We start from the raw sequence: 17823 nt of genomic DNA on the forward strand, positions 1-17823 counted from the left end.
AATAACCGCATGTGACGTAGGCAAGTTACTTAGTCTCTTCGTGTTGTTTCCCATCTGTCAAACAAGGAGGACCATATTTTCCTATCTCACAGAAGTGTTGTGAGGATGAATATATGATAGTTTTTGAGATGCTCAGATATTATGGTAATGGGAACCCACCCACCCACTTATGATAGATTGGTATATATCATGTTGGAATTTAGGACACCAGGATTGGCAACTCCATTATTCTGAGAGGTGCCACTGGATATTTTATGATGTACAGAGTCCAAGCCTTATATCTTGGGTTGGAAGACACTCTCCAGCACAAGTGATGCCCTCAGCATGATGGGCATCGGTTCAGTACTGAATTGAAGAAGAGTGCCACCTATTGAATCACCAATGCTGCTTACATTGTAACACTAGTTTATGTTCACAAAAGAATATATTTGGAAATGAAGGGAAGCTTTCTAACCTAGTATGGCAGTTGCCATTTTGGCAGACACGAGAGATTGAACTGGGGATGTCCAGAACTGAAAGCACAGGCTAAAGGGGCAGACATTGGCTGACAGAGGTAACACATTCACATCCTCCATGGCCTGGGCACAAGGGGGACAGGTAACACACACTAACCAGTGAGTTACATGCTTCCCCTGAGGAAGCTCATCCTGCTTGTGGCCCACAGCAGTTCAAATCCCAGACAAACCTTCTCTTATAACACCACCATATTGGTTGACACTTGAACCAGGTATCTCCAACAGTCAAAAGCTCTTTAGCTGGGGGCCGTAACACACTCACATCAGCTGTAGATTGGGCAGAGAGCAAGACACAAAATACAGTGAATAGTGGGTTACATCAGCCTAAATTAAGATTGAATTTTGGCCTAATTTTCTAAATTAAAACTAGAACGTGTGCATTATACTGTGGGAACCAGTGAAAATACAATGGTGGATCTTAATATATATTATATACACAGACTGTTAGAACAACATTATTTAGGTTGTAAAGTACTCAAAAGTTAAGAAATGTCAGATTCACAGTGGCACGTACCACCTTAATTTCTTTCCCTTCTGTGTCTATATTGAGCACTGAATAAGGCAAGGGTTCTGCTGAAAAAGATATATGTGATCACTTATTTAAAAGATGTACCATAATACACAAGGACAAAGGGGCCAAATTAAGGTTGCACAGGCATCCATAAACCTGGCATCTCCTAACTTTCAAGGGCTTGACTTGAACCTAAATAATGTTTTTAATGTAGATTTTTAAAATACAATTCCCTACATTAAAAAAAAATAATTAAGTGTAACTAACGCTTTGTGCCCCTCCATTGTGAACCAACAGCAGAGTTTGAACCATGAGCCTTCAGCCCCAAAACAGACATCTAACACTTGAGCTACAGGACTAAGCACGTCAGCTGGCATTATCACAAAGCCGCTATCTCGAATGGGCAGCTGGTGCCAAGTGCTGTGTCCGCAGTGAGGGTGATTGGTGGGAGATTGGCCTGCAGTTGATATCTCAGTCAAACTTGAATGGAATTTCATGGGACGAAGAAAAGGGCCTTCTCTTCCCTCTCCTGAATTTCAAAGGTCTGCAGCAAGCAACAGAGATGTTACAGATTCTTAAATAAATAAAGAAATAAATAATCACAAGAATCTTTAATGGTGGCAAGTGTTAAGGCAACCTAAATATATAGGGGTTGCTACCAGCTCCGCCATATTGACCCACGATGATGACATTAGTGAAGTGAAAGCATGATTGCATACTTACTACATTATATCCAAAATACAACTGTAACCTTCATGTATCTTTCAGTAGGACACATTCTAAATTTCCTGGTAGTGTTTCAATAAATAACATCAAGGCATAAAGTCTGTGTAGAATCCAGTAAAGCACAACAATATTCTACCTAGTATTGTGATCTCCTTAATCAACTGCTATACTGTGGTCTTGCCAACCTATTAGCCCATCAATGGAATGGAGACACTGTATGTGTCTAAACCGCAACCACTTAGGGGTACATTTCCAAAGCAATGAGCAGACATGCAAGTCCACTCACATTAATATAATTTGGAGTAGTATGAGTATTTCCAGTTTTTCTTGGTGAATAGGTACCCTTTATTAGCCAGGAGGAGGGTTACCAGCAAAAGCATTAGTCAGAGACAAGAAGGTATTAAAGAAAGAAATAAAAAATAATCTGATAAACACATTAAGGGATCTGATGAAAACTGACATTTAATATGTATATAAAGCAATAAGCACTTATATTGAAAGACATAAAGACAATGTATTATTTTGATTATTTTATTGTTTTTTTATCTTCAAAATTTTCTGCCATGAGACAGGAATGCATGATAGATAGAAATGGCTCAAACATCTTCACATGAAACACTCTGAATCATATTTCATTCACAATTATTTGTCTAAAACATCTACAGTGACATAATCCCACCCATTTCCATCCATTATCACAGATTTAATTATCGGTTAAACAGTAGTTGCCAGCAATTGAAAGCTGTAAGGCTTTTTGCATATTAGTTGACTCTTTTGAACGACAACACAAGAATATCACAACGATAACTCTCACTTTACATGGCAACCCCTAAGTGATGGATGTTTCAAAATGACGTGTTGCTTATGTGGAGTTCATAAAAATGATAGAGAGAGCTCTGTGCCTCACTAGCTTTGATAAACCTTTATCCTTTATTAGAATTATTTTCTCACTTTACAGAATATTCCTCATTTGAAATCATATAATTTGATGAGCTGATCTTTATCTCCTGTCATTATTATTTGGCAAAACTGTAAGTGACACACACTAGAGCTCTCCAATAAAATACTATGTACAGAGCACAGTTTAAACAGTTGGGTTGCTTGGAATCCACATCTCCCTTCATTTGAAGAGAACTATTTTGAGGTTTTCTGGAACTGTTGTAAACAAGAGGATATTATATATATATATATATATATATATAAATGTTCTAAATATCCTTTGGGAGTCCATTTGAGTTTTCTGATCTTACCAAATGATGACTAAATACCTGATCTGTAGCATTACTCCTGAGAAGATACTAGAAAGGGAATGACAGTTTTGATGCACTTTGGAATGGCACAATCACGTAAACGCTCGCACACTTAAGACTTATGAACTCATCCAAAGTTTCTAAACAAGACTTTCTAACTAAAACCTAAAATATCAGCACGATGCAGCAAGTTAAAAAAATTCTATGTAATCAAAATATAAACAAGTACATAGGAAATGCATATTTGTCAGTAAATCTATTTTTTTCTTTTTAATGTAGGAAACTTATGTACTTAAGAAACAAATGTAGCTGTCTGACAAGTTTTGTAAAAAAAAAAAAAAGTTACTTTCCAAATGCATAACAAATGCCATGATATCCTGTAACTGGCCAGGTATAGCCACATAAGAGCTGCATAGCTTATAGCAACTTGGCGAGAGAAAAATCATAAAAAGAGGAAATCTCAAAATACGCAACATTATCTAAATTATTGTGATATTATCATGACTGCTAAAGGAGCCAGTAAAAAAACATTTGCAGTTTATTGATTCTTAAAGTCACCCCATAATAGGAAAAAAAAAGATAACATCTTACTATACTAATCCCAAGCACCAATTTAACAATTTAACTATATTTATATTTCTCCTAGTAGTAAGGGAACGATTTCTGCTTGAAGCCTATGTTTAACCCTAGAACCATCAGACTTTTGTTTTCTTGTCATGCATTCTCTTCTGTTCACCTCAAGGTCAATATAAAGATTCTTAAGTTTCAAAATATAAAGGCCAGCAATTCTTTGAAAACACAATTGCTCTTACATTTTAATCAACTTTTAGGTTGTCAATAATTCATAAACGAACCGATGTTTGGTTAAAGTTCTATGATTAAATAGGTCTATACACAAGGATCAATAAAAACTGTTCCTTGATATGATATGCCTTAGAACAAGCAGCACCTAGGGCAGACAAACTGCAAGCATGTCCACACTCCATTAGGAATTAGTAGTGTTAGAAAATTGCATATGTGTTAGATCAAGAAGGCAGTTGCATGAACATGGCATTATTCTCTTGCTTTTCCTCTTTTTTCATTAAAAAAGAAAGAACAGCTCCACAAAATTAATTTTTCAGATTTTTTTATGCACCTGGAAAAACAGCATAGTATTATTCAGCTGGTATTTATTCAGTGCTTCTGTTTGGTGTTAGTACTTCCAGAAAACACTTTCACATGATTAAAGTGATTTATTTCAGCTTTTCCTTAGAACTAACCTTTTTTCCAGTATTTACATCATGCCACTTCCTGACAGCAATTTCAGAATTAAAAATGAACCTATGGTCATGTCCAACTACTAACTTTGACCAGTTCTTGACATAAACTGTCAAGCTGGGCCCTTGGGATAGTTCACATATTGAAACAAAATCAGACTAAAAATCTCACTGAAACCCAACAGCTGGAGTGGGCATAAATCTCAGCTACTTCCCCTCCCCTATTTCAACCCTCTCCCTTTTATAAAAGCACACACACCAATGGAAAATCAAGACCATCTGAGTTTGAAGTGTTAAGACACTGGTGAATTATCTTGCTGGTCTTCAGTAACAGTGGATTCACTTTGCTCCTCACTTGTTTCATTGGATGGTTCTTCGTAGATTGGCTCACCTGGATCCAGACTGCTCCCTTCACTTTGCTCCTCACTTTGCTCGTCATTGGCCTCCAAAGTCTGCTCCAAATTGCTCTCCAAACATGTGAGAGAGCTGTCGGTTAGACTTTCATTTTGTGGCATTTCATCAAATGATTGTGAAAGAGGTGCAGGGGACTCTACCACACTTTCATTGGCAGAGATGAGTGCTTTGGTTGTACCAATTTCTACTACAATGTCATTTTGTGGCAAAGTTATCTTCTCCACAAGTCTCCACTGAATAATACTCATGTCTTTCCCTCCAGTTGAAATCAAGTGGCCATCGTTATGTGTAAAGCTGACATTTGTTACATGACTGCTGTGAGCACTGTATTTGTGACTGGGGGCCTTTTGAAAAAAATGGGGGGGGAGGGGGAGAGAGAGAGAGAGAGAGAGAGAGAGGAATTAACTGTCACAATCTTTTCCTGTTATATGTTAATATCAAAACACTACTGAAATATCTGTTGGAGTATTCCAAAGAATAATTTATATTCCACCACCACCTACACTAATCTACATTCAATTCTGAGCCCCCCCCAAAGATATACTTTTCTCTTGAGTATTATTACTGAATTGTATACATTCCAAATTGTAGGAGACTTCTCCATGTTTGGGCTGGCTATCTGTCCTCATGAAATCTGTACTTGGAAAGGGCCAGATACAGACTTTAAAAAAAATAGATAACTTTAAAACATCCAGCTACACATTTAGTTTGCCTCCAAGTGGCAAACAAAATTATTTTATAATTAAGTTATTCTCTTCCTCCATACTATTATTTTGACAGAGTCCTTGTCTCATTCAATGCACGGGATGGATCTTCTGTGGAGATCCATCTTACAAATAGCTGAACCATCTGGCATGGAAAATTTCACCCCAAATGATTAAAGTTTGCCAAAGTTGCAAAGGAAAACAGGGTCTTATAAGGGGAGGTGTCAGGCGACCGTAAAATTTGCTATGATCCTGCCTATAATACACCCCACAGAGTAGTCTAAGCTTACCTTTGGCTTGGAGCAGGGATACTGAAAGAGATGGACTTTACAGAAATCATCAGCAACTGCTATCACCTTTCGATTACGGGATCTGACAAGAGCATTTATATCCGTCCCATCTGATCCTTCAGGCCATACTCCTAGGATATGGTCACACAGATATATTTAGTAACAGTAATTTAAAAACAAAATTAAAAAAAATCCTGAAGCAAAAATATAATCCATGAAACCTAACATAAGGCTAAAAATAATGCCAAACAATGCATTTATCAAATTAAATTAGGAAATTGAATAGGATATTGAACTCAAGTTTATATTTTGTCATGCCAAGAAAATTTATCTGACTTGCTAAATTTGCTATTCAAGACCCTAATCTTGCAAATATAGATACACAAGTGCTTAACTTAAAATTCAACTGGTTGCCAGAACAGATAATTCTTAAATGAACACTGTTCGGTACAAGTATTCATGTTCTAAAAGTGACGTGAGTTTTTGAAGTATGTAAGAAACTTAAATGCAGCACACTATATTAATTGAATTTTTTGTTTTTATATAATTTTTGGAGCAAAATAATTATTGTGTTGTGGAACCCTCTTTCTAATGGCAGTATGATTAGAAACAGCCACTGATCATCACAGTTTTCACAGAAACTCAGCCTGGACATGTGCCATACATGAAAATAGTGCTTAAATAAAACAAATACATAGTGAATTGCACTTAAGCGCAAAGCACAGAACTGATATGACTAGACAGAAGAAAAGTAACATTGCGTGAAGGAATGAAGGAGGAGCACTGAATTTAAAAAAAGAAAGCTCTTGACCTTCAACATACAGCAAAAATTGTCTTGCATATCTAAGAGCAAAACTGGAAAAAGGGTAAACTAATAAATAAAGTATGATACTTTATTCCATGGTGCTAACTTTAACAATTCAGCCATCACTTGCTGGGTGACCAGGAGTTGCATAAATATGAAGAGCCTTTTTTGTTTTGTTGCATTTTTTAAGCACCGTGATTGCAAAGGATGTCAATCATCAAAATAGCCAGGGAAGGCATATCTTCTCCAGCTACTAGCATTGGCTTAGGCCAGTGGTCACCAACTGGTAGATCGCAATCGACTGGTTGATCCTGGAGCCTCTTACAGTCAACTGCGATCTCCGGCCACTAAAAGTCCGGTGGCACAGTGGGCCTAAGGCAGGCTCCCTGCCTGCCTTGGTGCCATGCCACTTCCAGAAGCGGTCAGCATGTCCCTGTGGCCCTGGAGGATGAGGGGGGTGTGGACATGGGTCTCTGCATGCTGCTTCTTCCTGCAAGCACCGTCCTTGAGGCTTCCATTGGCCAGGAACAGGGAACTGCAGCCAATGAGAGCCACGGGGCGGTGCTTGCAGGCAGGGAACAGTGAGCAGAGTCACGTGCTCCCTCCTCCCCCTGTGTCGCACAGGTGTGCTGACCACTTCCGGGAGCGGCGTGGGATGAGGGCAGGCAGGGAGCCTGGTTTAGGCCCACCGTGCCACTGACCAGGAACCACCCAAGGTAAGTGCCACCTGGGGACAGCCTGTACCCCTCCCACACCCCAACTCCCAGCCCTGAAGCCCCCCTCCTGACTTTCTTGTATGCAATGTCAGCAGTATCGCTAATGATTGACTGAGCATGGAAACAGAATACCCCATACCCCCTCCTGCACCCTGAACCTCTGCCCCAGCCCTGAACTCCCTCCTGGAGCCAGCACCCCATGCCTCCTCCTTCACCCTAACATTCTGCCCCAGCCTGGAGCCCCAGCCCCCTCCTGTACCTAAAACTCCCTCCCAGAGCTTGCACCCCTCCCCCTCTCCCCCTGCATCTCAACCCCCTGCCCCAGGCTCAGCCCAGAGCCCGATCCCACACTCCGAACCCCTTGGCCCCAGCCCAGAGCCCACACCTCCTCCTAAACCCCAACTCCCTGCCCCAGCCCCGTGAAAGTGAGTGAGGGTCGGAGAGAGCGAGTGACGGGGGGGGTGGTGGAATGAGTGGGGTTGGGCCTTGGGGAAGGGGAGGGGCCTTGGGGAAGGGACAGGGTAGATCCTGGGTTGCACTTAAATTCAAAAAGTGATCTTGTGCGTAAAAAGGTTGGAAACCACTGATTTAGGCATTAAAAATACTTCTGCCATTTCTTTGTATCATCAGGACAGAAACATTAGGGAACTCAGAGTAAACTGTAGGTTTAGTACCAGCCTGAAAGTTTTACAGCATTAAAAAAAATTGCAATGTTGAAAATATAAAGTAAACAACTTGTTCACATCTGAAATTGTTTTAAAAAGCAACACCACTATTTCACTAGTTTATATGAAAGTTGTTTGTGACACTTTTCACTGGGTCAGGAAATTTAATCTAGAAGATTAGAAGCCATGGGAAAACTAAAGGTATGCCTAATTTGTCACACTTTTTAAGGAAAGAGGAGGGAGTCTGGCCAGTATTGGAGGATATTTGACGCAAGTGAATGTTACTGCAGATAAGTTACCAAAGTGAACAACATGAATTGTGAAGGAAATTGATAGGCAATATTTTGAATGTCTCAACAGTAATGATGTCTGTTTCATAAATAAATATCTCAAGAATTTTCAAGCAGCTAGAACTAAATCGTTTGATCTTAAAATACCTTCTTAATCTATTAATATAGTATAACCAGCAGGTGGAGCTAATAAATGAACTTTAGAGTATATTCAAAACTCTGCTGCAGACATTTCTTTGATGTTTATATTTAGGAGCCTAAATTAAGCAACTACTCTACAATTTTATCTGCTTCCTGAAATTACAGATGCCATTCTGGACAGATGTTGACCAGAGAGCTAGACTATGTCCCCCTTCTTAATTTGTAACGAGAGAGGGGGCTCTATTGTATACGCCAATTTGATATTAGCAGTCAAAAAAAAGATAATCTGTTTAACAAACTGGTAGGATTTTTCCTTTCAAGGATTCAGGAAAGTATGACAAGAGTAACCCGTCAACAAGGCTGACAGTGTTAAAAAAAAAAAGTATAGAATGTTTAAAACTTTTAAAAATAGCCATGTTTATATTATTACTATTATTTTGTATCACAGTATTAGCAGCCCCTATAAGATACTGATCTTTTGTGCTGGGCACTGTATTAGACACGAGATAGTCCATGTCTAAAAAAGCTTACAATCTGAACAGAGAAAAGTCAAAGAAAGGTACGGGAAACATGCCCTCAGAGGTGAAGTGAGTTGCTCAGCATCACAGCAGGTGAGTGGCTGAATGAAGAATAGAACTCAAGTCTCATGCTGGATGACAATGCTTTAATTTGAGACTAAGTCAATGGTCCTGGATGTTTGTAAGGACCAGGAATGCCCAACAGTAGAAAATTAAAACATGATGGGCCTGGAACCTTTTAAGTTTGCAACTACACCTTGAAGATGACAAATGATTTTTGGCAGAATAACTGATGTAACGGTATTTGCTGTGCTTACTTTATTTTTAAACACATTAGTGAGTCACTGGTGGATTTTTCATTTAGAAGTATCACTCGGATTTCACTTTCCATTGTGAACCCAAGACCCCTTAGAACTCTGAAGAATCTGAGAGCTGTTAAGTTTAACAAAACTTTAGTACATAATAGTAGAAGTGCATAATAATCTGGATGGAATGGAGATAAATCAGAAACTCTGACCAGAATTACCAGCAACTGAAATACAGTTTAAAATACACAAGAGAAAGAAAGGGCCTGGGTGGCATAGGGTACTGGTAATGAAATACAGAGCTGTTCATCTGCATGTCATCTGAGGTGAATTTGGCCCAAGTCATCACTAGCTCCTATCTGATGGCTGCTAAGTAGAATGAGCTGGTAGTCTAGATCCAAATCAGAGTGAATAAGTGTTCAAATCATACAGCTACTGGTACAATCACAACTGACTTTCTTGTATGCAATGTCATATCAAAGTATCGCTAATGACTGACTGAGCATGGAAACAGAATTCCTCTTGCATCTCCAGACATTGTCCCTTTATATCCTGGTTGAAGAGCACTTCTGAGAAAGAGCAGGGAATCTGATACAGCTGCTACCCATATTGTATCTGCTATCTTGCTAAATGAGTGCTGCTGTAGTTTTAGTGCTTGCAAGACGGCATCTTTCATTAACTCAAAATGCAAAGTAAAAAAAAAATATATAAGGAGGGCCTCAAATCCTATCATAACAAAAGAGAGGGTACATGCCTGGCTCAGTCCTCCTGCCACCGTTAAAGTATTTCATTGCTCACTGACCAGGACATTAAACTCTTGTGAAAATGCTGAAGGCTTGGCTCCCTGCACTTCCTCCTTGCTACCTGATGAATCTTCTGTGAGGCACTAACAATACCCATTCCTTCATGGTACAGTTTCCACTCTTTCAGTATTTGCTCCATAACAGCAAAGAACGTTAGGAAATCAATGCTGCAGACAAATATCATTAATCAATCCAGCCTTACACACCCAGAGCTTCAGGAGAAAGTAGCCATCTGCTCTGAATGCCATCAACAGAGATTGGATAAACATGTGCATGTAGAACATTAAATTAATTTTTCAGGCTAAAAGGAGCCAGAATCTAATCAAAATACCAACAAGCAGCAGTGTAGGTATCTGTTTACCTACACCAGAGGCATGTTCCAGCATATCTCAACTATCCACCTCTAAAGAGAAAGGACTGTAGGTCTTCGATTATAAAGACCAAACTATCAGGTGCCCGGCTTATTTGACATATAAGAATGTCACTGTAGCCAGCAACATAAATGTAGCCCTTCTAGAGCACTTGTGTATTAAGGAGATCCTCTCAGAGGCGGTATGTGGTTATCATCAAAGGCTACATGAAGAGTAAGCATTCAGAAAAACATCTCTCTATTTTCTTCCTTCCAGCAAATAAATTGGCATTGAAAAGTGAACTTCCACTAGCCAAGATGAAAAGCTTTGCACGCTCTGATCTCTGATCCCCAAGAATTTACTAACTTGCTTCTACCTACTTTTTATGTTTCATATAAGTGTGAACACCAGAGGCAGATCTCTTGTACTAGTGGTGAATGTGAAACATTTAGCACCCTGCTCACATGATTTGGTTCACAACATTGGTAAGTTGAACAATATCCCTCAATACTTCACAGAAGGGCTCTGATTTAAGACTGACAGAATGCCATTTTGCAGAAAATAACCTGAACTATTCAGCAACAGCCCTGAGTTTTGGTATAAAAATCATACATAACACTGTCCATTCTTTAAATTTTTGTAGATTTGTTTTAAAAGATCTGCTTCATTTTTTAAAGCACTCCTCCTTTGCAGACATAGGGCACACTGCTTATCTTTGACTGTAGTCCTCAAATGGTGTAGCCACCCTCCTGAGTCATGGACTACAAAGTATACACCTCAGATCTTTACTGTACTTTCTCTCCTCCCCATTCCCATCCCCAGTACCATCTCTCAAAACAGAACAGATTATGGCTCAAGGCTCAAACTCCAGAGTCTAAAATGAGTAGAACAACCCCCCCCCACAAACCTTTAATATTAAATGGAAGATGAATATGTATTATCTATGGAGAATATCTACCTTTGGAGAGCTACATCCTGCTTAAGACTGATCACTTGACCAGCATTGCGGGCAGTCTCCTGGGATAGTGTGTCAGACATAAGGGAATTGTTGGGGGTATCTGATAATACTACCACCATGAGGTAACTGAAGCAATTCTGTACTGACATTCCAATTACTGTACCATGATCATTAATCGAGTATTTCCAATGACAAAATCTAGCATAATAAAGGTTAAACAAAACAAAGGGTAAAAGCAAGTTAAATGGTGCTTACCAAACACTTGAAACCCTAGCACACAAGTGTATGTCGTCCAATCTATATCCTTACAATCCGAACGATTCCTGATAAGTTTACAGCCACTTGGAATGTCCCCTTTAAAAGACGTGAATTAACAGTAATGGCATATGAATTAGATCCACCTATTTTGTTCCTTGAAGACACTAAGAATGTTGGAGGAACTAATTAAGAGCAATTTTTTTAACCATTTTTGAATCATTCGGGAAAGACAATGACAAGGCCAGTACTAGATTCCTCCATCGTGGGAGAGATCCTTCACCAAATTCCAAGTACTTCTGAGCTTCATTTTGGACCCAAGAGCCTGACTTTCCTCTCATTTACACTGATTTTACACCTGTGTATCTCCAACTACTTCGATTTCACCTTCCATTACTTCTAATTTACACTGGCCTAAGATCAAAATTGGGACCTAACCCCCACCCCCCATTTCTTGGTTCCCTCATTAAAGTGCTTTATAAAATGTTTCAATGAACATCTCAGTCTCCATGCTGCAAGACCTCATACTTGTTAGGAGTAGTAGTCACTCACTCACTCAGGAAGTTCACTTTAAAAAAAAATCATGATTCTGGGTAGTGAGGAACCATTTGCCACTGGAGTCTCAATCCCCTTTCACCTTCTAACCAGAAAGGGAATGATTCTGTCTTTCTGTTCAGCAGTTTGGCATTGATGGGTTGCAGCCCTTCACCTCACTGCATAGACAATTACAGTCACAGAAACTTTGGACAGATCCAGATCCAGATCCAGAACTATCAGCTGACAGCTGAGTTGCAGTGGGTGGAACAGACCTGAGAAGGTGCTAGACATTTTTCATTTGCGAATAGTGGTTATTCATGCCTGTAAAGAAAGAGGAGTCACAGCCCATCAATTCCAAACTGATGACTTCCTCCAAAGAGAATAGGGGGAAAAAATCTATTTTTTAAAATAGATTAAAATGTCTGTGCTCTGACCAGCTCACCTTGCTTTAGGTGTGGTTCTGCATAGTTGCTAGACACATCTAATAGTTAAATAAACACATACATTTAAAAGAGGCAGAAGGTATGCAAATACTATTATTATACAGCTATATAAATACTGTTATTGGTTCAAGCTTTTCTCTTTCAAATCTTACACACTTCAATAGATCACACTGTTGATACTAAATAGACAACCTATACAAACTATTTTCAAAGTGCAAAACCTTTTGGAGCAACATCACAACCTAGTGCCACTTGTTCTGTAAATTCTAAGTTGTTATCCAGATTTATGACCTTGTAGAGAAGTAAACTATATTTGGAATTGCCATTAGGTAATACACAGCTCTGAATAATATCAGGATATCAGGTTACAAAAGTTCAAATTAGTTCCTTTGTCAGAAAGCATTTTGCACAGACAGCCCTGACCACATACATTCTTCCATGTATTATGATTGCTAAGGCAAATTTCTGTCCCGTACATATAATTTAATTTCATACTTACAGTATAGTATTTCATAGTCTCCTGAGTTTGACATTATATACTTGTTGTCCGGGGACCAGTCAAGGTGTGTAATATAGCTGGAATGTCCCTAAAGAATAACACAATAATGCCAACATGAAACTTTTAACTTCCGTCATCATTAAAACGTAAACTTTTCCAGTGATGGCTGAAAAACTAACAAGGCATAGGATAATTAAAATCAGAAGTAGTAATGAGTTGTTCTTTTTCCATGATCTATTGCAAACATTTGCATTCCTGTAAAGATTCCTATTACACAGAGAGACATTTGCCAATGACTAAACAAACATGAATCTGGCAAAGTGCCTTTCCCGTAACCTATTAGCGTTTCAGAGTAAGGTGGATTCTTCCTTGGTAATAATATTGCCCCTTCATGGTACAAATTTAATCCAAGCAGACAAGCTGTTCAAGTATGGATGAGTTCATGAAACAACAGAGCAGAGTTCTACTTTGAACCAGTCAATTAGGAAAAACAAATCATGTTGAATTGTCTTTTGATAAAAGAACAGGAGTACTTGTGGCACCTTAGAGACTAACAAATTTATTTCAGCATGAGCTTTCGTGAGCTACAGCTCACTTCTTCGGATGCATAGAATGGAACACACAGACAGAAGATATTTATACATATAGAGAACATGAAAAGGTGGAAGTATGCATACCAACAGGAAGAGTCTAATCAATTGAGATGAGCTATCATCAGCAGGAGAAAAAAAACTTTTGAAGTGATAATTACGATGACCCATAGAAGGTGTGTTAAGTTCTGGTATGCATACTTCCACCTTTTCAGGTTCTCTGTATGTTCTCTAAGGTGCCACAAGTACTCCTGTTCTTTTTGTGGATACTGATTAACATGGCTGCTACTCTGAAACCTGTCTTTTGATAGGGCACTGAGACTAAATGCATGAGTTTGAATTACTAAAGGTAGGGGAAAATGGCAGACTTTCAGAAGTGCTCAGCACTCATGGTTGCGACTGGGTTTTTAGACAAGCTCTGATCCTGTTTAGGCACCTGAGTAAGTGGCTGGATTTTCAGAAATGTACAGCACCCAACTGCAGCTGCCAGGAGATGAGCTCTTGTGAAAATTCAGCCTACTGGGAGCTACTGGTGCTGGGCTCTCTTGGAAACGTGGCCCACAAACCTTAGCAATACAGAACACTGACACTCTGATGAACAACAAAAAATTCCAATAGCTGTCTCCTAATTTTCTCCTTTAAGGATGATTAAATGATTACAAATAAATGGGCTTAAAGTCTTATAAACATTGCTTTTATCAATTAGTCAGATTCAAAACCACAAAGAAGCCAGCGTAGACTCAGGGGAAGCTCACTTATTTTTACACTGTCCATACTGCAGCAAGTTAACTTTTCATACAGTTTTGCCAATAATCTTACATTCTGCTACCAGTTCTTATTTTTACAGAACAGCAGTGTAAACTATTTTAAAGGGCTCAAACTTCCCCTTAATAAGCTCATTGTAGGCAGCTCCAGGCTAGCACAGAGGGAAGGAAAGGGAATACTACATTTGTTCAGGTGGTAGAAAATCAATCCAGAAGTTGCAATGAAAAAAAAAAGTTTTTTATGTGGAAACAGTTCACAACTCTGAACAGTCTGTTGGAAAGTTATAAATCCACATTGAAACTCAGAAACATGACAGATATGTAATAGAGACCAATTCTTAAATGACTGCAGAAAAAAACAAGGTGGGTGAGGTAATATCTTGAAAGGCTGCAGATTACAGAGCCCAGGATTTGTATGCTCTGTTTTTACCAAGAAACCTGCACCTGATCCCTGCTTTATGTTTCTATCTATCCTACTCAATTAACACCTTTTTAAAATGCACACCTGCACAGCTTTAATTTCAGATTACTGCACTGCAGATTTTAAATCCCTCCATATCATCTATATTATTACACTGATCAAGTTATAATAAGAAATCCAACTGTAGAATAAAACTATAACTTTATAACTGATTTCTGAAAAATAAGGTTTTTCTTGTGCATGGCTACATTACACTGAAACCTCCACTTAAATACAACCTTTAACAGGCAATTCTGTTTCTCAAGGGACCAATTTAAAGCATCTGTAAGGATTCAAGCACACTTCTGTTTGACCTTTAGTAAAAGTCTGCTTCTGCTAGGCCACTGACATTGCTGGTTCCTTGGGCTGCCAGTTAACACTGGTTTTGCTGTATTTTGTTTTGAACAAGTATGATTTTTATTAGATTGTAAATCTACAGCAAGTTAATTTGGAAAACTACAGAAAGATGAATGTATACTATAGCCTTAAGAAAACACTTTGAACTAGCAAATATAATTTAACCAAGAGTTTTCAATTTGAGCCGGGCAAAACTCTTGCAGGACAAATTCATGGTACAATAGACACAGGGAGATGAGCTATCAGATTAATTTGCTGTGAATATTGTTCTTTTTCTAGTAATGATTGCTCTTGCCACCAATCAGCTACAAATACACTGCACAAGAGGGCCTAATCCTTGTGTGACGCTTAGTCACACAAGTAACCTTGCCTCTCACTGACCGTAATGGGACTATTTGCACAAAGAATGACTAATCACGTGAGGAAAGGTTGTGGAATCAGGCCACAGCACTATTTGAACAATGGCTGTATGGCTAATTTTAAGGTTTTAACCACACCAATGTACACAGCCCTGGGAAGCTGCATCACTCCATGATGAATTCTGGGACCAACTTTGCTGCTACACCTTACCAGTGTCTGCATCATATTTCCCTAGTTTGACTGTCCATTGGCAGGGGTGCGGGTAGAGGGCATTGCCCCACCTTTTTCTCCACTTCATTGTGACAATATGCACTCCTGGCAGAAGTATGAAGGGGACAGCTCCTGCAATCTTCTGAACACAAGAACTGTGAGTGTCATGTGATGAGTAATGGGGTAGGAGCCTCCTTGTGTGCTTCCTCTTCCTATTCATCTCTGTGTTCTAGCCAATCACAATCTGGCCCTAAGAAATCTGCATATCATACTGGCAGAATTAATTAACCAAGTTAATATCAAAGTATTCATTAGAATTAGTTAACAAGATTAGTCAAACCAGATTACAAATGAAATATTGTATTCAAATGAGCCTTTCTTTACATAGCATTAAAACGAAGTAACTCTAGCCAAACTATATGCTCTGGCCAAATCTTGTGTAAAATACGAACTGTGACATCAGTCAGCACTGCTGTGTGTGCTTTGTAATGGAGCACTTTGTTTCGGTCTTCTGACAAAATCCAAATCTACTATCTTATTTTTTCAGATGTTAAAGTTGATTTAAATCATATGTGTGTCAGCATTTAGTTTACAGCCCTGGAGTCTCCTAAGTACTTAGGATACTTTGGCAAATGGCCACAATGCAAGGTTGATGGATCAATAGCTAGCATTATGAGCATAACCTTATATATCCGTCATTAATCCCCGCTATTTGCCCTACAGCATGTGCACATTCAACTAGTGCCAAAACACAAAGTCACTCTTCCCTGCGTACACAAGGTCATCAGTGTAACGGATGAACCCACACTCATGGTAACCTTTGTGTTAAAGACCCTTAGGCCTGATCCTGTTCTTATTTAAGCCAGTGTCAAAATTCATGGGAGCAGGTTCTCAGTAGAGAATGTGGTGATGGATTTATTAATTTCATATATATTCCTGTCTGCAAATGTATCTCTAGGGGGTTTATCTACTTAACATTTGTGAAAAAAATCCAAAAGATAGCCAGGCCTTAGTCTATATAATGGAGTTTGTAATTTTATGAAAGGGTTCCTAACATCTCAAAAGGTAAGGACAAAGTTAAATTATCCTAACAGACCAAAGATGAGTAAACTTGGCTCCTGTTCCCCCCACCCCCACTACACAGTCTTCCACCTTTTCTACCCTCTCCTTTCCGTAATGAACGTCCATCATACTCACCAGAAGATGGCCTCCTCACCTCCATTCATCCTCTTGTCTAGTGTATGGCACGAGGACAGTCACTCTCTGCCCCATCTCCCTCTGCAGATGTGTGTTCCTATGTGACTCATGGTACCTCCCAGTGAGCCCTCCTCTTAGCAGCCACACAATGCAAAGTTCTTATATAAATATCTGTGATGGCTGCTGAGTTTCTTGAAAAATTATACAGCATGTATATAAAGATACATTTATCATTCTCCTCTCCAACCTGCCAGTGTCTCCTAGAGGACTTCCTACAGTTAGGAAAATGACTAGTCCTGATGATATTATGTACTTTAGGATTAGTCATGGTCTTTGAGGTTATTAATTTATTGTTGATTGACAGACCTATACCATAGCTGAGAGAAGGATGCATTATATTTTATGAGACCTACAAATCACAGAAAAACAATTAAACACAAAATGAGACAGGATTTTTTCCTCTCTTTTTTCAAATCCTTAAAAGTTGCAAACTAACTCCAACGTGGAAAAAAAAAATTGGACAGCCGTTTACTAAATCCTGCCAGACCTTTGGCAGCTGTTAAAATTCCTTGGGGTGGTGGGAGGGTGAACAAAGCTATTGGCTATGGGCTCTGTGCTGGAAAATCCCTTCAAGCAAGCAACCGTGACAGGATGAATCTAAACATAAAACGCTGTCATAATATTTTAAACAGCACAATTTTATATTCCAATAAAAATCTTCCTTCAGCAGCTAACACAGAGAGGCACACTTCCTTTCACACACTGTGCACTTATAGCTGGCTATTGAAAATATCTGGCTGGACACTGCTAATGTTTATCTGCCTCAATGAACTCAGGCGGTAAATTCATAATCCACGGATCACAATGTCCATGGCTCAGACTGCAACTTACCCTTCTTTGAAGCAACAGTAAAAATCAAGATATTTGTGGCCCT

General features: G+C 39.0%; 1 protein-coding gene across 4 annotated transcripts in view; it reads right to left on the reverse strand.

Moving 5' to 3' along the window:
* Positions 1 to 2267: 2267 nt before the first annotated feature.
* The window catches only part of EML4 (EMAP like 4), a 273784-nt gene continuing 258228 nt past the window's right edge, over positions 2268 to 17823 (reverse strand). For all 4 annotated transcript variants that reach the window (XM_050951783.1, XM_050951784.1, XM_050951785.1 and 1 more), the window contains 4 exons: positions 12952 to 13039; positions 11473 to 11571; positions 5667 to 5797; positions 2268 to 5016 (listed from right to left, as the gene is read on the reverse strand). In XM_050951783.1, the coding sequence (XP_050807740.1) occupies positions 4552 to 5016; positions 5667 to 5797; positions 11473 to 11571; positions 12952 to 13039 (783 nt within the window). In that variant the 3' untranslated portion in view covers positions 2268 to 4551. The remainder of the gene's footprint in view (positions 5017 to 5666; positions 5798 to 11472; positions 11572 to 12951; positions 13040 to 17823) is intronic.

Source organism: Gopherus flavomarginatus, chromosome 4, assembly GCF_025201925.1.
Source record: "Gopherus flavomarginatus isolate rGopFla2 chromosome 4, rGopFla2.mat.asm, whole genome shotgun sequence".
In the NCBI taxonomy this organism is placed as follows: domain Eukaryota; kingdom Metazoa; phylum Chordata; order Testudines; family Testudinidae; genus Gopherus; species Gopherus flavomarginatus.